This window comes from Diceros bicornis, chromosome 22 (genome assembly GCF_020826845.1).
Source record: "Diceros bicornis minor isolate mBicDic1 chromosome 22, mDicBic1.mat.cur, whole genome shotgun sequence".
Taxonomy (NCBI): Eukaryota; Metazoa; Chordata; class Mammalia; order Perissodactyla; family Rhinocerotidae; genus Diceros; species Diceros bicornis.
Genome location: NC_080761.1, coordinates 5,770,076 through 5,790,730, shown reverse-complemented (window position 1 = coordinate 5,790,730; position 20,655 = coordinate 5,770,076). Strand labels below are relative to the sequence as shown.

At 40.9% G+C, this 20,655-nt stretch overlaps 1 protein-coding gene across 2 annotated transcripts in view; it reads right to left on the bottom strand.

Moving 5' to 3' along the window:
* FBP2 (fructose-bisphosphatase 2) overlaps positions 1–20,655 on the bottom strand; it is a 52,254-nt gene that overhangs the window by 6,952 nt on the left and 24,647 nt on the right. Inside the window, exon 5 of one of the 2 annotated variants that reach the window (XM_058565478.1) lies at positions 19,638–19,775. The exons of the other annotated variant lie outside the window; for it this stretch is intronic. Within the exon in view, the coding sequence (XP_058421461.1) occupies positions 19,638–19,775 (138 nt within the window). The remainder of the gene's footprint in view (positions 1–19,637; positions 19,776–20,655) is intronic. 2 annotated transcript variants of the gene reach the window in all.

Below are 20,655 nucleotides of genomic sequence, written 5' to 3'. Positions count from 1 at the left end.
AAAGAGGCCCCAGTGAACTCCTTCACCCCTTCCACCACATGAGGATGCAGTGTGAAGATGGCCATCTGTGAGCCAGGAAATGGGCCTTCACCAGAAGCCAAATCTGCCGGCACCTTGATCTTGAACTTCCAGCCTCCAGAACCATCAGAAATAAATTCCTGCTGTTTATAAGCTGCGCAGTCTATGGCATTCCATTACAGCAGCCCGAACAGACTAAGACATTGTGTGAGAAATATGTTTGAAGAGTAAACAGGAGCATTTACAGTTTCATAAGTGCAGTAATTAACAACTGATAATCCCTAGAATTTAGCTATGGAACCAGCTAGATGAGTTGAAATGGAGATGAATATATCTGGAGTTAAGGAACTATAAGAACTAGATACTGGATGGACCCGTGGACCCTGAAATCACTCTAGATGTTGGCAGAAGTCAGCATGGAGTGAGATACTAAGAGTCATATGTCACAGTTTTGATGAATTTAGGAAGAAGCCACATAGCACAGCAATGTTTTTCAAACTTTAAAAAAAAAAATACATTTTGCGACAAAATACAATGTGCACTCAAAAACATATACATGATTGAAATAAGAGTTTTGCAAAAATAATTCTTCCATTTACTAATTTCTATTCTATTCTATTCATTCCATTCTGTTCTATTTCATTTAAAAATAAATGCTGATCACAACTCCCTACACTGATTTCATCACCCACTAATGGGTTCCACAGCATCCATGGGCTCTGGGTCCTGATGGCCTAGATTTTAATCCTGGCTCTATTAGTTATTAATAGAATCACCTTAGACAAGTTACTTGACTGTTCTGGGCCTCAGTTCCTCATCTGTAAAATGAAGATTATGACATTAATCCTTATCTCGTAGTTGTTTTGGAGAATTGAGTGCGTTAGTACATGAAAAGCATCTGGAACAGTGCCTGACACAGTATATACCAGCTGTTATTATCCTGACTGAGCAGAAGTGTGCAGTCAGGGACAGGAGAAGCTGCTATTGTCAGGGGACAGAGATGGCAAAAGAGGACTGCTCCTTCCACAATGGCAGAGAGGAGAGGAAAGCGCCTGCACCCCTTCCCACCTCCTGGGGGTGTGGTGTGTGGGAGAAGGGCAGCAGCCAGAACACAAAGATCCTGCAGGGAAGCAATGGCCTCAGGAAGAATCAGGAGTGGAGGAGCACCCTGCTGCTCACACTGGGTGCACTTCATTCCTTCAAGAGAACTCTCCAAACTTCTCTAATGAAACTTCCTTGTTTTCATATTTTTCCTTCAATCAACCCTTTGTAAGGTGGACCAATATGAGAAATTTCCATTTTTACTTCTTTTCACATTCTAACAAAATACCTTTGGTCAACCAGCACCACACTTAGGCACAGGGAGATATATCGTTCACATATATTAGAGAGTGGGTACACACGGAATGTCAGGGACCGGGCCACTTACACCAGAGAGAGCCCTCCCCAGACCCAGCACCTCTCCTGCTTACGGTGCTCCTCTGAGCTGGTAACACTGTCCTGACAGCGACTGGGAACCTGGCTGAGTAAGCAGAGGGCTGCTGCTTTTTCTTTTTAGTGTCTTTAGTCGGATAGTTTGAGTGTACTGTGAAACAGTAGGTTCACGACATCACCCTGCAAAATACACACAACAAAATGAACTAATGAAATAATGCAATATGAGACTACAATAATTTACAGTCACACTTTTTAACATTGAAATAGCGTATTAGGGGCCGGGAGGGATGAAATTCATGGCAAGAGGTAGAGAAGGGAAGGATGAGGTGAGTGTCTGATTTCAGAAATGTTTTCCCTTTCATAGAATTGAAAAGAAAACCTCGAGTTCTGGGGCAATGGTCTCAGCCAGCCAGAAACCAGTTTAGGTGCACACATGCATATGTTAAACATTAGATCTATTTATAAATTATGCCCACGAATTTTATGTACATTATAAAATTTACCCAAAAAATACATTTAAAAGAATGAGATGAGAAATGAATATACACAGAAATCCTAACACTCTCTGTCCTGGAGGATCACGCAATAGCGGGTGGGAGGATGTTTTCCCTCCTGGGAGAAGAAGCAGTGGCTCTGAGGGACAAGCAAGCAGAGAAGGTCCTTTGCAGCAGGTTCCGCCTCTTCCATTTGTTCCTGGAAGCAGGGGTAGTTCCAGGCACTGCTGGAGGTAGAGGGCTGTCTCCTGGCCACCGGGCATTGAACCCAATCCAAGCTGAGCCAATACTAATATTGGCCAACACTCCTTTTCGTGACGATTACTATTACCAGTTTTCTAGAGGTCACAGAGGCGTCTAATAAGTGACAACCAAAAACAGTCCTTTGTTCTATAAAGATAACACCACTGACCCAGCCAAGCTTCAGCAAGCACTCCCACCATGTGCACGGCTCTGCACAGCATGTTTGTTTATGTGAAGGAAATGGCCTGTCTATACCTGCCAAGGTGGGCCAACCCCCTGACACCACAGCTTCATTAGCAGAGGTAGCTGAGGAATTAAATAAATTTCTTTGAACTTTTTCTTTAAGTGAGAAACAGAGGAGGAAAGTTGGCCAGCTTCCATTTCTAGATCTTCCGGTATGAGAAATTTAAGTATAGAATGGAGCAAAGAAATAAAAACAATGCTCAGAATCTTTTCATTGACATTTTTTCCCCCTTGGCAGATTTTTTATTTTCTGCAGAAGTAACTTGGAGGGCCTTAGAGAAACAAATTTATGTTTTCCCTTATTCGCACGCAGAGGGCAGTGGGCCTCTGCAGTCCACAGTTAAATACAGGTTGGGAAGGGAAGGGGTGTCTAGATTTCATAGCAGTCTTTCTCTGGGCCCCAGTCCTTGGCTATCATACCCCTGGCCACCTTTATTCAGAATGGGCCAGGTGCTCTCTGTTGATCATGCTAAATGTGGCCAGAACGGCCAATTTCTGAATCCCCTACTCACCCTGACAAGGAGAGCTATATTGTTCATACCCCCAGGGCTCCAAGGCACAGGGAACCGGAGGTCAGCCCACACTCTGCACCCAGCCCTGCCTTGCCCAATCCCTCTTTGGTCTCCTGCCCTGTGGTTCCGGCTGGACCGCACCTAAGGCTTCAGGTGCTCCCTCTACCCCTTGAGCTTAAGTCATGAGTCAAAGGATGCCAAGGGGCTTTCCCCTGGGCATGCCCCATGTCCCTGGTGGCATTCCCAGGGTGGAGGAGAACCCACCAAAGCAGAAGGACCACACAGATCCCATCAAACCAGAAGAACTGTGTCAGATGGAAGAATGATGGAGAAAGTCCCCGGAGTATGTGGCCGCAAATCAACACCACTGTATGACACCACTCTGACAGCTACACCTAAGGGAGCCAAAGGTAGGAATGTGAATCTGAATGACGGTCTTTAGAACACCTGAGGGGGACAGACATTTTAAGAACTGCATGTGGAGAGATTAGACAGGAGAAAGATATCACACAGATTCCAAGCTACAAAACTTATATATTATACATTGGAATTTTAATAATTTTATTTATTTATTTATTTTCCCCAAAGCCCCAGTAGACAGTTGTATGTCATAGCTGCACATCCTTCTAGTTGCTGTATGTGGGACGTGGCCTCAGCATGGCCGGAGAAGCGATGTGTCGGTGCGCGCCCGGGATCTGAACCCGGGCCACCAGCAGCGGAGCGCGCGCACTCAACTGCCAAGCCACGGGGCCGGCCCTATACATTGGAATTTTAGAGCTGATGATATGAGAACTGAAGAGCAGAATCAACAAAGGAAATGGAGAAGAGTCAGATGACTGGTGTTATAAAAAGTCAAAACAATTCCTTGTCTGTGGTGTTGAATAAGCTTTCTTTGATCATGAGGCTCTTTGGTGTCACTTCCACAGTCAGATAAGTTTACATTAGGAAAATAAGTAGGTTTAGGAAAGAAACACCCAACCTAGAGAAGTACTGACTGACTCTTCAAGGCAACCCAATCAAAGTAAGATAGTCAGAAAGCAGAAACCTTGGTTTTTTCAAGAGCTCTGAAGAGGAGTTCTCAATTTTTCCCAATAGGACAAATGTTTAAGAAGGAAGAATGACTTGTCTTCCTCAAGAAAATGTTGAATCACTCAATCAGACAGGAAGTTTACGTTCTGCTGCTCTGAACTTAACTAGTCTATGACCTAGGAAAATGAACTATAACCTATTACACATGTGTGCTATTAGCTCTCAAATACACTTAATCTAAGGCACTTCTAATCCACCCCACCACCCCAGATACGGCAGAGCACTGACATTTGGATGTCGTGAATGAACTCAGTGGTTAATGGCAGTCTCCTCTATTTGGATGGTTGACCAGAAACAATTTTCTGGTGTTCCCTTTGACTGAGGGCCAACAGAACTAGCCTGGTCTGGTCTCGTTTTACAACATTTCCATTTGGAAGCCTCAAATTGGCAGCCTGTAGGCTCAATTTGGCCCATAGAAATGCTGTACTTGGCCCTCCTAGTAGTGGTAGTGGTGGTGGTGTTGCTGCTGTTGCTGTTATAGAATGTGGACACTCATTTATATGGGACACCCTCCAGAAGCCACAGTCCTCACAACTTCCTATTGTCTTAAGCTCTGCCCACTTAATACACTTATCTTATGTGCTTAGTCCCTGAAGGCAGCTGAATCCTAGTTTGTGATCCTAGTTCTATATCCAATCTACAAAATACATTACCCCACTTCTTTTATTTCAATAATGTACTCATTATACTCATTGGTTTAGTACATGACTATTATAGGCCCAATATTTACACATGGTTACCACAAATCAAAGAAGCCTTTCTATTTCCTCACCACCCACAGTCTCAGTATCCTCTTAGATTATCCACATTTGAGTTTGACTGGATGCAAAAGCTGAGAAGCATGAGTCACAGGCCCTTCATAACTTCTTTAAATTTACATAAGGAAAACTAATCCTGGGTTATTAGATTGGACACACACAATGGAATATCACACAGCCATAAAAAAGAATAAAATCTTGCCATTTGTGACAACATGGATGGACCTAGAGGGTATTATGCTAAGTGAAATAAGTCAGACAAAGACAAATACCAGATGATTTCACTTATATGTGGAGTCTAAAAAACAAAACAAACACACAAACATAACAAAACAGAAACAGACTCATAGATGTAGAGAACAAACCAGTGGTCGCCAGAGGGGACAGGGAGGCAGTGAAATAGGTGAAGGGGATCAACTTCCAGTTATAAAATAAATAAGTCACAGGAATGTAATGTACGGCATAGGGAATATAGTCAATAATACTGTAATAACGTTGTATGGTGATGGATGGTGACTAGACTTAGCATGGTGATCATTTTGTAATGTATAAAAATATCAAATCACTATGTTATACACCTGAAACTAATATAATATTGTATGTCAATTATACTTCAATAAAAAAAAAGATGTTTAAATATCAGGTAAAGTGGTAGACTTTTTTAAGTGACTGCCTAGACAAAGACCCATGAGCTAAAATAAGAAGGCCATGTTTCAATTACAGGACTCCCCCAGCCTGGCCACAAATGCTCAGACCAGGAATGAACACCTGATTCCAGCCTGGACAGATTCTCTATCGGGCGTTAGCAATTGAAATAGCAAGCCCCGCCACCAGTCGTGACTTGATGTGGGCAAACTTGGGAAAGAGGAGCCATTTCATTATAGCCAGCATTGGCAAGGGACGAGGACAAACAGGGACAAGCAGTCTCAGAAAGAGAGAGGTGCTGACATCTTTCAGGTGCAGCTTGTTGCCCTTGATAAGTCCTGCCCTTCAGCTCTAGGAGACACCTAGACATCTATTTTGCTTAAGATACTTTGAAATTGGTTTCTATTACTTGGAACCAAACAACAAGCAAACAAATACAAATAAGCAGGCAGACCTAACACAGACAGAGTATATAATTGTCCATCCACAGGTTCACGAGGTAGTTTCTCCACGGAAGTCTCAAGTGGAACATTTACTACCTTAAAGGAGAATCAGGGTTAATGGTACCAGGATGGCTGTGAATCTATGCAAGTCCTTAAAGTATTTCAAATACATTTTAAATTATACAAGTATAGGGCCGGCCCCGTGGCTTAGCGGTTAAGTGCGCGAGCTCCGCTACTGGCGGCCCGGGTTCGGATCCTGGGCACGCACCAATGCACCGCTTCTCCAGCCATGCCGAGGCCGCGTCCCACATATAGCAACTAGAAGGATGTGCAGCTATAACATACAACTATCTACTGGGGCTTTGGGGGGAAAAAAAAAAGGAGGAGGATTGGCAATAGATGCTAGCTCAGAGCCGGTCTTCCTCAGCAAAAAGAGGAGGACTGGCATGGATGTTAGCTCAGGGCTGATCTTCCTCACAAAAAAAAAAAAAAAATTATACAAGTATAATTTACATACAATAAAGTTGACTCTTTTTAATTGTATAATTTGGTAAGTTTTGACAAATATATAGTCATGTAACTACCACCCCAATAGAAATAGAACATTTCTCCACAAGAAATGGAACACTTCTATTACACCCAACTTTGTCTGTTGACCTTTGGAGTGGATCCCCTCCTCCCACTCCCAGCCCTTTGCAACCACTGATCTGATTTCTGTCCCTATAGTGTTTGCTTTCCAGAATGTCATATAAATAAAATTGTATAGTATGCAGCCTTTTATGCCTGGCTTCTTTCATTTAGCATGATGCTTTGAGACTCATCCATGTTGCATATGTCAATAGTTTGTTTCTTTTTATTACTGAGTATTATTCCATTTGATGAATGTATTGCAAATTATTTATCCATTCACCAGTTGGTGAAAATCTGTGCTGTTTCAGTAATAAATGATGCTCTATTACTAATTTTAATTTACTCTGTTGCTCAGTATTAAACTCTTTAGGATCATTCTTCCTCTTAATTTCAATGTGTTATGTGTAAAATTATAGTTTTTCTGTAAATAGAAGCTAACAGACCATTTTAGTTTTCTTCTATGTCAGGTATAATACCCAAAGGTTGCCTTGCCATCACCATCTTGCATCAATGAGATGCCCTTGAGATCACAGAGATGCAGACAGCTATGGTGTTTGGGTCTCTGTGTATTTGACCTACTTGGCACAAAGAACAGGTATTTCTAAACGAGCCTTGAGTTAATAGCCTCAACTCAGCCCATAACTTTTGTCTTTCATAACAACAACCAAAAAAAATAAACCACTTAGGTGTAAACTGAGCAAAAATGGGCAGAACCTACGTGAAGAAAAAAAAGTCTCTGCTGAGGGACATAAAAGAAAATTAAAGCAAATGAAAAGCTACTCTATGCTTCTGGAGAGGAAGAAGTGTTATTTGAAAGATACTAGTTCTTCCTAAATCAATTCATAAATTCAGTGTAGTCCATGAAAATATCAACAGACGTTTTTGGGTAGAAACTTGAAAGAAGCGATATTAAATTTATCTGGCAAAGTAACTTGAGCATTTGAGAAAATGAGGAATAACAAGGGAAGAGTAACTCTACCAAATCTAAGAACCTACCACGAACTAACAATATTTACATATTTAAACTGAAGAAGAAATGCAAAAACCAACCAATAGATCAGAATAGAATCCAGTTACAGGCCTAAAGACACAGGAGAATTTCATTTATGGTAAACATGATATTTCAAATCAGCATGGAAGAGGACTTGCTTAGAAAAGAGTTATATAGAATCCCTGCCTCATTCTTTCACCAAAATTATTTCAAGATGGATAAAGATTTAAAAGTAGAAAATCACAGGGGCTGGCCCAGTGGCGCAAGGGGTTAAGTGTGCGCCCTCCGCTGCGGCGGCCCGGGGGTCCCTGTTTCGGATCCCAAGCGTGCACCCACACACCGCTTGTTAAGCCCTGCTGTGGCGGCGTCCCACATAAACTAGAGGAAGACGGGCACGGATGTTAGCCCAGGGCCAGTCTTCCTCAGCAAAAAGAGGAGGATTGGCAGATGTTAGCTCAGGGCTGGTCTTCCTCACAAAAAAATAAAAGTAGAAAATCATAAATAATTTAGATTAAGGCTGTCCAATAAAAGTCTCTGTGATGATGGAAATGCTTCTTATCATCACTGTCCAATACGGTAGCCACTCACCACATGTGGCTATTGAGTTCTGGCGATGAGACTAGTGCAGATGAAAATTAAATTTAATTAATTTAAATTTAAATAGTCACATGAGGCTAATAGCTATTGTATTGGACGGCACAGAAGAAGAAAATATGAGTACACTAATTTATGATTTGGTACACAAAACCCATTAGATATTAAAAAAAATAAATCTTATCACATAAAATTTTAAACAGCTCTATGGCATAAAAAGCTGAAAGTCTACACATATTTCTAACATGAATGACAGGCAAAATGCTAGTTTCCTTCATTTACTAAGAGCTTATACAAAGCAACAAGAAAAAGAAACAACACTACCTCAATATTGGCAAAGGATAGAAATAGGCAATTTACCAAGATGAAAAACAAATGCTCAATAAATATAAAAAAAGCTGTACAACCTAAATCATAATTAAGCATGTGCAAATCAAGCCACAAGGTACATCCTTTTACCCATCAAACTGACAAAAATTTTTATTTATTTACTTTTTTCCCCCAAAGCCCCAATAGATAGTTGTATGTCATAGTTGCACATCCTTCTAGTTGCTGTATGTGGGACGCAGCCTCAGCATGGCGGGAGAAGCGGTGCGTCGGTGCACGCCCGGGATCCGAACCCAGGCCGCCAGCAGCGGAGCGCGCCCACTTAACCGCTAAGCCACGGGGCCGGCCCAAACTGACAAAAATTTTAAAAGATTAACTATATCTAGCACTGGCGAGGATGCAAGGAAATGGGTACTCTTATATCCGGTCGAAGAGTATAGATTGACGTAACTTTCCTGGAAGAACATTTGGTAATATCAAAATGTTAAATGTTCATAGCCTCTGCTCCAGCAACATCAGTAAGAAATTTGCCCTACAGGTACACTCACAAAAGGTCACCAGTGTACATCTCCATTGCAGTTCTATTTGACGTGGTGAGAAATCGGCAACAACCAAAGCTGTTCTCCATAAGGAATTAGCTCCATCTATCCATTCAACACAGGAGAGGCAGCCCTTTCAAAGAATGCCATCAATCTGTAGGTGCTTATAGAGAACAATCTTCAAGTTCAAAAAAAAAAATCAGGTGAGACTACACTATACTTTATGCTTTGCTGTACGTTTTAAAGAGTAGAGGAAGCAGACAGAGGGATGGATGTACATAATCCCTCCCCACCATCCCAGATCAAAGAATACAGGAAACCCTTTGCAGTGATTATCCCTGGAAAGAGCAACTTGGCTGAGAGTAAAGGAGGGAAGGGAAGGCTTTCACGTTTAATTTTGTATATTTCTGTAATGTTTGAATTTTCCTAATCTTATATTACTTTTTAAAATTGAAGTAAAATTTACATCACATAAAATTAACCATTTTAAAGTGTACAGTTCAGTGGCATTTAGCACAGTCATAATGTTGTGCAACCATCACCTCTATCTAGTTACAGTACATTTTCATCACCCTAAAAAGAAAACCCCATACCCATTAAGTAGTCTCTGCTCTCCCCTCCCCAGCCCCTTGCAACCACTAATCTGCTTTCTCTCTTTGTGGATTTACCTTTTCCTTATGTCTGGCTTCTTCCACTTAGCATAAATGTTTACAAGATTCATCCATGTTGGGGTATGCATCAGTACTTCATTCCTTTTTATGGCTGAATAATATTCCATTGTATGGATATACTGCATTTTATTTATCCATTGATCAGTTGATGGACATTTGAGTTGTTTCCACCTTTGGCTATTCTGAATAATGCTGATATAATCATTCATGTACAAGCTTTTGTCTGAATATCTGTTTTCAATTATTTGGGGTCTACATGTAGGAGTAGAATTGCTGGGTCATATGGTAACTTTATTTTTAACTTTTTGAGATATATTACTTTTTGAATTTTATTAACAGGAATAGAAATTAGAGTTTTAATCAAGTGGAAACATTAAGGACTACTTATTATTTTCTTCTTTGGGCCTTTCAGTATTTAAAAATAGTAATTAAAGTACTTAATAAAAGAAAGCAACAGCTTCATGCCAACGCCCATCACGCTAGCCTCTCCTACTTTCATCTCTGCTTCCTCTCTCTTCACAGAGATTTCTGAGGAAAGGGAGCACAGGTTATTTTCCCTAATTTTCTTTTAATTTCTTTAAGGGATCACTGCAAAAATCTCCAGTTCAACTTCGACTTCTGGTTTACTTCCTTTTTCGATTCTTAATTCCTTAGGTCGCTAGCTTTCTAATATTCCCAATAGAAATGACTTCAGACAGAATTATACAAAAAAATCTGAGTATAGGGTATGAGAATTTCATGAAAAGGAAATTGACAGCAGGGGACAAATTATTGCATATTGCATTCAAAATCCAAAAAGACCTACAGAGGTTTGCAAACTAAAGACTCAGGGTTCCAAATTCAGCTTTGTCCTTAAGAGACTTGTCCTGTGAGACTCTGAGCCTTCACTCATCTCACTGTGCCTCATCTATAAAGTGATGGAAGGGGAATTCTTAATTCCTAATATTTCTTCTAATTCAAAAGCCTTATGATACTATTCAAATGACCTTGTTCCTATTAACTTTTTATTCTTCTTAAAGAGAGAAGGATGTGGACATTTTTATCCTCTAACTTTTTGATATTACCATTCAGATATCTGCTTCTCAAGTATGTACACTGAGAAACATGTCTCCAAAAGTTCTTGTCATTTATTGGTAAGAAAAGGTAGATGAATTTTTACCCTAGGTACGGCAGCCAGCCCTCGAGGTGGTCTCCAATGATCCCTGCTTCCTGGCATTCACACTTTTATATAGTCCCCTCTCACAACGTACCAGGGTTAGTTTGTATGACCATGAGAATATGGCAGAAGAGATGGTAAATCACCTCTGAGATTAGCTTATAAAAGACACTGAAGCTTCCATCCTGGTCATTCATGGTCTTGTTTGCTCGCTCTCTCTCGCTCTCTCTCTCTCTCTCTCTCTCTCTCTCTCTCTCTCTCTCTCTCTCGTATCACTCGCTCTGGAGGAAGCCAGCTGCCATGTCCTAAGGAGAGGCCCACATGGTGAGGAACTAAGGCCTCCAGCCAACAGCAAGTAAGAAACAAGTTACCTTCTAACAGCCACGTGAATGAGCCTGGAAGCAAATCCTCCAGTCTTAATCAAGCCTTGGGATGCCTGCAGTCCCAGCCAACGTCTGGAACGCAAGCTCACGAGAGAGACCTGAGCCAGAACCACCCAGCCACACTGCTTCCGAATTCCTTACCCATGGAAACCGTGAGACAATAGCTATTTGTTGTTTAAACCTCCTAATTTGGGGGTAGTTTATTAACGCAACAATAGATAACTAATACACTTGTGTAGTTTTTCTGCTAGCAATATTTTCTAAATATAAGTAAAAATTTGTAATAGTAATGTACTTTTAAAAAGACACCATCACTAATAATTCCCAACATTATAAATTCTTTGAATTTTACAACTGGCTGTGGTCTGCATTTCGGGGTCACCTCCAACACTGAAGAACGACCCAAAGTATGAAAACCAATCACTATTCTCTCACAGTATTTCCTCTCCTTCTCTCTTCCCATCCGAATCTGACTGATCCCTCAAGGAATTTCTCCGGTCCAGTTTCTTCTGAGACAATTCCCTTAATCTTTCTACTTACATGAACCAGTTTTCATCACGTTAGCCAGTTCTGTTAAGTATCAACTCATTAGCAGTAATTAAAAACACAGACCTGGATATTGAGCCAGTATGTGCTGTTCACCAGGGCTAGGACCTTGAACAAATTGCTGAATTCTCTGTCACTTGGTTTTGTTATTATTAAAATGGGACTAATAATATCTCACAGGATTTTTGTGAAAACTAAATGAGCTAATGTGTATAAACCGCTTAGCATAGGACCTGATACAAAATAAGGACAGGGTTCGATTAATGGTGAATATTTTTATTACGTTAACTTTTAAGTATATTAGACTTGGTGGGGGGGCCGGGGGGTCTGCCCAGCTATATCATTTTTTTATGAGAACTTCTACTCCTGTCCCAAGTGGAATCTCTGGGTGCCATCTTTGTGGTATGGGACTCTACCCCTGGTTCTAGCTGACTGGACTAAGGGAGGGATCCTGCCTATTGGATTGATGGACCTATTGGATTGACTCCCTCTGCTGAGGATGCTCAGTGTGGCCGTCAGTATTAGCTGGCTCCTCAAACTGAGGAGATGCAATTTGGGGGTCCTTAGGCCAGTCATATTTGGCTCTGTGCTCAACAGGGAAAGCGGATCTGCAGAGAAAGAAAGGGCAGAAAGAAGAGACAGATGGAGACAGACAGAGAGACAGAGAGACAGAGGCAATAAGGAGAGAGTAGTTTTGAGTTCCTGCCCTTGGGTTCCTGCAATACCCCAATATCTTTCCAACAAAGTCCAAAGACAATGTTAGTTCAAAAATTTAAACGTCCCCATAAACCAACCTAATCATGAGAGAAAAATCCCCAAGCCCAGACTGGGGGACATTCTGCAAGACACCTAGCCAGTATGTCTCAAGACTGTCAAGGTCATGAAAAATAAGGAAAGAATGAGAAACTGTCGCAGCCCAGAGGAAACTGGAGAGACCTGACAACAAAATACCAGGTAGTACCAGATTCAGTCTTGAAACCGAAAGAGGGTATATTTGAAAAGCTGGTGAAATCCAAATAAAATCTGAAGGTTAGTTATTAGTAATATACCAATGTCAGTTTCTTGGTTTTGACAAATCTACCAAAGTAATCTAAGATGTTAACAACGCGAGAAGCTGGAGGAACAGTATACGGAAACTCTCCGTCCTATCTTTGCAACTTTTCTGTAATCTACGATTATTTCACAATTAAAAACCTTACTTTTAAAAACTTAAAATATCTAGTCCAAATTAATCATCAAACCTCCAAATTTCATTTACAGTTAAAACTTCTCCCACCCCCAGCTCAGAATTGCTTCAGGTTACAAAGGGCAGTGGGTAGGGGACTCGTTATGAACTTCCCAGCCTAGTAAGAGTCCTCCTCCCCCGTTCCCCTGGAGGCAGCCACAGGCCTCTCAGGGTTGGAGCTGGGAAGGGAGGGAGAGACAGGAAAGGTCTCCTTCACTGGCACTGATATAATCTTGCTTGGTGCCCTCTGGGTGTGTCAGATTCCCAGAGCTGAGGCTCTCACAGTTTCCTGGAAGTTTCCCTCACTGAGAACATCTGACTATAGACACCTGGAAATGGGCAACACCACTCTGCTAGACCATCACCCTGCTCCCCTCCCAAAATACACACGCAAGTGAGCACACACACGCATATACACACACATACACATGTATACACACACGCAGACATACACATACCCTGTTCCAGGTCAGATGGCATACCTCCAGCCTCTTGGTGTCAAGGTCCCCTCTCCTGTCCGGAAATGCTTTGGGATGCGGTCTCTTTTAAAAGTCATCTATTATTTTATTCTCAACCTTCAGTGCCTCAGTTGCACTGCTACAACCTTTTCCACTTGCAATCACACGAGGCTTGACTGGGACTCCCTTTTAAAGAGAGAACGTGCATTTTCTCCACTTTTTGTGCCTCTAACTACAACCAAGTCCAAACAGCATGCAGCAAAGGCTTCATCCCAGGCATTTAATCCCTGCCCATAGAAGGAAAGGAAATGAACTGGTGTTAAACCTGGATCCTATTCAGTGCTAATAACTGCCCCAGGAGAAGCCTTTAAGTATATTAAATGACTTCACTCCCATTGTTCTCCCCAAGCAGATAATCTGTCTGAAAGTCGGTCCTTTGTAGAGTCATAATGACAGATAAAATATGTTGAGCCTTGTGCTAAGTGTTGAGTGTTTTTCACGGATTTTTTTTTCAATCCATGCTTACAACAACCCTTTGAATTAGAAACTGCCATCATCCCCAAGTGGGGATGATAGTTAAGGAGATGGAAGTGCAGAGAATGAAGATATTCGCTGAGTCCTACAGTCCTACAGCCAGAATTTGAAGGGAGGCAGAGTGATCTCACAGGCCACGCTCTGAGCCTCTACACTCTCATTTTTCTTTTCCAAAGTTATTTCCAGAGTTCTTTTCCTGCTAACAAAATGACCTCTCACTTTTGCAGTGAGAATAACCACTGACAAGGGAATGCATTCTTCTTCTGTCAAACATTTTCTCATTTTTGAGAAGAGCTCACACTCTAGAAGGACTAGCCCAGTTACCATCTCTTTACTGTCACTCACTCCTCCTCCCCACTCCCACTGGGGCACCTGGTCCTTGTACCCCCTGCATCCTGGGCCCTCAGTTACTGCCTGCTCTTACCTAAGCAGAATGGATCTACCCAAGGTAACAGTCCTTAGGTCGACAACTAGAATGGTCAGGGCCAGACAGCTAACCTTTTTATACCCTTTCTTCTAGACCTATGCTGTCCAATATGGTAGCCACTAGCCTCCTTTGGCTATTTAAATTTAAATCAAGAAAAATGAAGATTTTGTTTCCTCAGTCAGACTAGCCACATTTCAAGCCTTCAACAGCCACATGTGACCAGTGGCTACCATATTGGACAGCACAGATACAGAACATTTCTCTCCTGTCAGAAAGTTCTTTTGAATAGTGCTGATGTCGATTATGACTTTACAGAGCTACAGTATCAGGATCAGGATTTGAATTGGGCAATCTGCCTCTAGAGCCCACATGCCTGATGTCTATTTCCTTCAGGTTCCTTGTCTTCTGGGCATCAGCTGCTCAGTCCCAAACTGTGCTTCCCGGTTGAAGTCCCCTCTTCCCTCCCTCCATCCTTCCTCTACCACAGCCCAGGAGGGTGCCCACCACTCTGTTGAGGATATCCCCATTTGTCCAAAGTCAAAATTTCTTTCTATATCCATAGGTGGAGCTTCTGGAATCTGACTTTATGTTTCATTGTATCTCTGTTTGTCTTATCAGACAGAATCAAGCACTCCCAACACCACACACCACTTCAGTCAAAATAATTATTGCCTTTACATCACGAAGAAAATCCCTCCCAGGACTCCTGGGCATTGACTGAGGAAATTACCAAGAATTCACACTGGTCTCCTGATATGTTACACGTTAGACTAAGCTTTTAGAGGCCAGATCCAACTAAACCCTAATCTTCAATTTACAGAACTTCTAAGGGATTTTATGTAAAAGCAAGCAAGCAAAACCAAAACCTCCTAGAGACCAAACAATTCCTCTCAGGCTAAGGACAGAGGTAGGGTCTCATCTTTAAATCAATATTGAAATGTTGATTAACATATTGGGCTTAATAGTCTAACATTTTTATGATGTAAGTGATGACCAGACTTTCTATTTTCTAAGAGTGACCAAGAGTCATGGGAACTCTCTAAATGTGCATCTATGAGCAGAAGAGGGACTACCCCACTGAACAAATTTTGAAGAGTGAGGAGGAGATAAAAAAAACTCCTACTTTTTACATTATAATACACAAGTCTTACTTGTTCAACATACTGGTTACAAGAAGAAGTAAGCCAATCTAATGGGCTATCTGAGTAAAGTTAACTTATTCTATATCTAATGTATATATTTCTCATTATTTTATTTTTATTTTAGCGGCTCCATTCTGAATCTGTAGATTAATTTTAAGACCCAGTGAAACGTCTAAGAAGCTGCCTACCGCAGCACTTTTTCAAACTGTGAACGGAAATCCATTAATGGGTCATAAAATCCATTTAATGGGTCATTACTAGCATGTTTGTGCAAATGAAAGGGAATCTAACAAATGGAATGGAACAGAACAGAATAGGAAAGAATGAAAACATATATTAGAGTGCAGTAGACTAACTAGTAAGGCAGTTGAACTCGTTTCAGTTGTGTGTGTGCATGTGTGTATGCGTGCTTGTGCACGTGTCTTCTGAATTAGATGTAAAACGCATTTCTTATTAATGGTCACAGTCAAAAGTTTTTGAAAAACACTGGCCTAATAGACTTTTCTTACTTGTAGGGCATCTCTTGGGAAATTCTGTAGGTCCTCTTAAGGTATTTGCTTGGCTTTGTAAAACTGGAAAGAGGAGCTTTATCTTATAACACTAGTGTCCTTTTTCTAGCCTTAGTCAAAATATCTAAGCTGGGCTATGGGAAAGGACATAAGAGAGAAAATTTTTTAAAAGAATAGAGAGTTGTACTTGGAAGGAGATAAAGTTAAAATGGAACTGGGAAGGATCTTAAATATCTTCTAGGGATTCCAATTTTACAAAGAGGTCAAGCGACTTGCACATTGTCACCTGCCCAGTTGACAGAAGAGACTAGAACCTAAATCTCTGACTCTTCCTGTTGGGGTGATGGGATGTGCACACGGCTGGAAAAATCTCTCTGGGTAATACTGAGTGAGGAGGGGCTGCCCTTACCCCAACCCCCTGGGGAATCAGTGCTGCCAGGAAATAGGAGAAGAGGAGGAGATAAAGAGAGAAAGGAGAAGGATTGGCAAAGATTTAAAAGATGAATAGTGCTCATTTCGTTTTCAAAATGGAATGATCTATTTTCCTTTTTTTAGGTGCAAAAGTGAATATTTATTTAAAATAGAAGAAGACATATGTTGTATATTACAAATTTTAAAAAGCTGATTAATACTATATTAAACATCATAAAATCCAGGAAAAGAATATAGTAATTCTATTAATCAACTACCTGATATACTTTTTTCTCTTAAATTTTTTGGTTGCATACTCTTCGATTGCCTCTTCAAATGACAATGGTTTTGTAATAATTTCTATAAAGAGAATTGGAATGATCTATTTTTCAATAACATGTGATCATTGCACATATTCACACAATATAGAGAAAAAGGAAGAACTCTATAATCTCAACTTCCAGAAACCACTATTTTTTTATGTGTGTGTGTGAGGAAGATCAGCCCTGAGCTAACATCCATGCTAATCCTCCTCTTTTTGCTGAGGAAGACCGGCTCTGAGCTAACATCTATTGCCAATCCTCCTCCTTTTTTCCCCCAAAGCCCCAGTAGATAGTTGTATGTCATAGTTGCACATCCTTCTAGTTGCCGTATGTGGGACGCGGCCTCAGCATGGCTGGAGAAGCGGTGCGTTGGTGCGCGCCTGGGATCCAAACCCGGGCCGCCAGTAGCGGAGCGCGCGCACTGAACCGCTAAGCCACGAGGCTGGCCCCAGAAACCACTATTAACAAGATGGCACATTCTTTGAAGAGATTTTATACATTTATACATACTATGTATATTCAGGTGTATAAATACATACACATATATATATGAGATTACATTTAGTTCTGTAAGCCATTTCTTTCACTTAATATTTTGTGGATATGTTTCACACTACCAATATAAAAGAGGATTTACCCTTCTAATGGATGAATAGATGTCTAGCAAAATATTTCACTGGAATATTGTGGACACCCCATAATATATTAACCAGCCCTGACTGATGGATACTTCAATAGTTTCTTTTGTTGTTGTTATAAACAATGCTGCAATAACATACCCTTGTACGTTTACCTTTTTTTAATTTGACCTATCAGTTCCTTAGGATAAATTCCTGCAGGAACTTAGGATAAACGGCTGAGTCAAAAGTTTGGGATATTTAATATTTGAAATCACATTGCCAGATTGCTCTCCAAAAGGTTGTGACATTTATATTTTCATTAACAATTTATCGGAGTATTTATTTTCCCACACCCCTGAGCACTATTTATCTTTTAAATCTCTGCCAACCTCCTATGTAGAAAAGATATTGCATTTTAATTTGCATTTCCTTTTTATTAGCATCTTCCCATGTGCTGACTGGACACTGACATTCCTCCCATGACATGCATGGTCACACCCTCTGCCTGGTTTTCTGTTTGGTGCTCATCCTTGTGTCATGATTTATAAGGGGTCCTCGTGAAGTCAGACTGCTCTCCTGTCGTCAATCATATATGTGGTGATTACTTTTTTCTCAGTTTGCAACTTCTCCTTTAAAAAGATTTATGGTATGTTTTTTGCATAGGAGTTTTGGTTTTTAGTGGTAAAATAAATATCTTCCTTTATGGGTTCTAAAGGAGGGACTTTTAGCTTAGAATTGGAACCACTATGAAACCATTTCCAAGACTGGGAATTTGTAAATAATTTTGATTTTATCAACCTCACAATTCATATCGTGTTACTTTTGCCCTCAAGACATCTGACCAATTTGTTCACTATGGCAAAATACTACCCTACAAAGAAAAGGTACAGGAAACTGCACTTCTGAGAATTTTGCATAAAAAGCAAACAAAGAAAGAAGAAAGCTCTTGAAACTGCAGTTTGAGGCAGCAAAGCCAGGTCCCAGCATCCTGTTGACTGAGTGCCACCTGGTCCCATGGAATCCTGAGCTCTTTTTCCGTGGAGTTCACAAGGAGCTTTAAGGGCAGCCAGGCTGGCACACCACCCCACTGCCTTTCCACCGTATACAAAAGGGGCTCTCTTATGATGTCCCCCAGAATTTAGTGAGAGAGGATCCCACTTGTAAATAAGCTTTTGCTCCACTTCCAATTTAGGCCAGACTTTACACACTCGATCTGGAACTTCTTTGACTCTGCTCCCCTACCTGTCTTAAAAGCTCTCTTTGTGTGGTGGACATACTTAATGGATTGTTTGGGCTGTATTAATAGCCATATGAAGTCCAGAACTCAGTGATCACATTGAGAGCCAAAGAGCTTCCTAAAACGTGAGATAAACACAAGGCCCTTGTGGGGGATCAGAATTGGCCACCTCAAAATGTATCTCTTTGCCTTGATTATTTTCAAGAACAAAAGATGCTGAAAGAAACTTTGACGCCCCCCCCCCCACCAACTGCCTAAAAGAAATTTAGGATAGAAGGCCTGTCCCCAGATAGATAACTCTGTGTATTGATAGACTGCGAGGGTCCTTGCTAAGCCCATTCTTATCAAAGCTCTGAAAACCAAAGTATAACTTTGGTTTTTAGATAACTTCTAAAAGTAGAAGTTATCCTTTGTAAGAGACATTTACATTTATAAGGGATATCTCCATTTGTAAATGTATTTCCCTCTCTGTACCAGGAAGAAGGGGGGATGACCTTATCTCTAGAAACTCTTATCAATGCAGAAGACTAGGATTTAAATTTGCACAATAATCTTACTCTTGTTTACTGTGCTTTTCTGGTAATCTCCCATAACTGACTCCCCCCACACCCAACATCCTCCTTTGTCTTTAGCTGAAGATGGTATTTAAGATGATAGCCTCCACCATTTTGGCAAGTTACCCAGTTTTTCCTGAGTCTCTCCCATGTACATATGTTATAAAGCTTTGTTTGATTTTCTCCTGTTATTCTGACTCATGTGATTTTAATTCCTAGCCCAGCCAGAAGGACCTAGAGTGGGTAGAGGATATGTCTTCCTCCCCTACATCCTCATATTAGAGCATATAAAAGATTAGCTATAAATAATATTGATTGCTTATGAAGAAAGGCAGAGTCTACCATTCTCATACTGACCAGAGCCATAAACAGTAGCACTAACCTCTTTCAACCCTAAGGCCCCTAAAGCCACCTCCAAAACAGAAACCCACTGAGACAAGCATTTTCCCAGCTATTGCTGTAGGCTTTCTTCACTCACCTCAGGAAATTTCTTTTTCTGCACATATTCCGTGGTGGCAGCGTCAAAATACTTGGCGTAGCCCTCATTAAGGCTGTAAATCTTTCCTTTCTTTTTAATCTTGACATCTCTTTCCACCAGGACAAATTCACCAAGAGCCTAGAGAGATGAAGAGAAACACCAGAAAGAAGAGAGACACCAGGAAACAGAAGCCATTAGCACACTCCACAACGATCAGAGTGTGTTAGAAGATGTGACTTGTGGAAGAACTCAGGGGTTTGCCAAGTCCCTCTGCAGCCTGTCCAGCGGTGTTTTATAAGTTGTATAAAGAACAGTGACAACACTGAGCCTGACAGGAGCAGTAATATAACAAGAGATCAAATGATTCAAAGGTAACAGGGAAAGTTTCCTTTGTAAATTTCACTGTGAGCTAGGCTACTCATTTACAAGGAAATTAGCTGTATTTATCCCCCAAGTTTTCATCCTCAGTTAATTCCTAATGTTTCAGGAAGATCTGGGCCATCAACATGAGAGGAAATTTTGGGATGGGATTTGTCATAAAGGTGGGAGATGCAGTTTGACACTAGTCTGTGCTCCACTTATTTTGTTTATCTTAATGACTCAATCTTGGAAACCATTAAAAGTTTCTAGTACCCCAACAATTCTTAGATGAGAAAAGCAGAAATTCCTTCAGAAGAGATACAGAAGAAACTACATTTACTTGGCATAATGATTGGTTGATAAAAATTAAAGAAATCCTCAGAATTATTAATAAAATTGTAGCCACTGTGGTCACTATCTGCAAGACATCCCTCAGGCACCCCTTTATCTGAGTGTTGGTGATATCGGTCCCCATGGATGTGATTAGCTAGCTGCAGCTATCCCTTTGAAAGGCTGGAAGTCTCTCTAAGTCACTAGGAGGGAAATCAGGGCCTGGAAATCTAATCAGTTTTGATGAACTTCGAAAACTGAGAAAGTGAAAATCTCCTAAGATGGCAGCAAGACTAGAAGGTTCCTAATGGACATAGACAAGACTCCC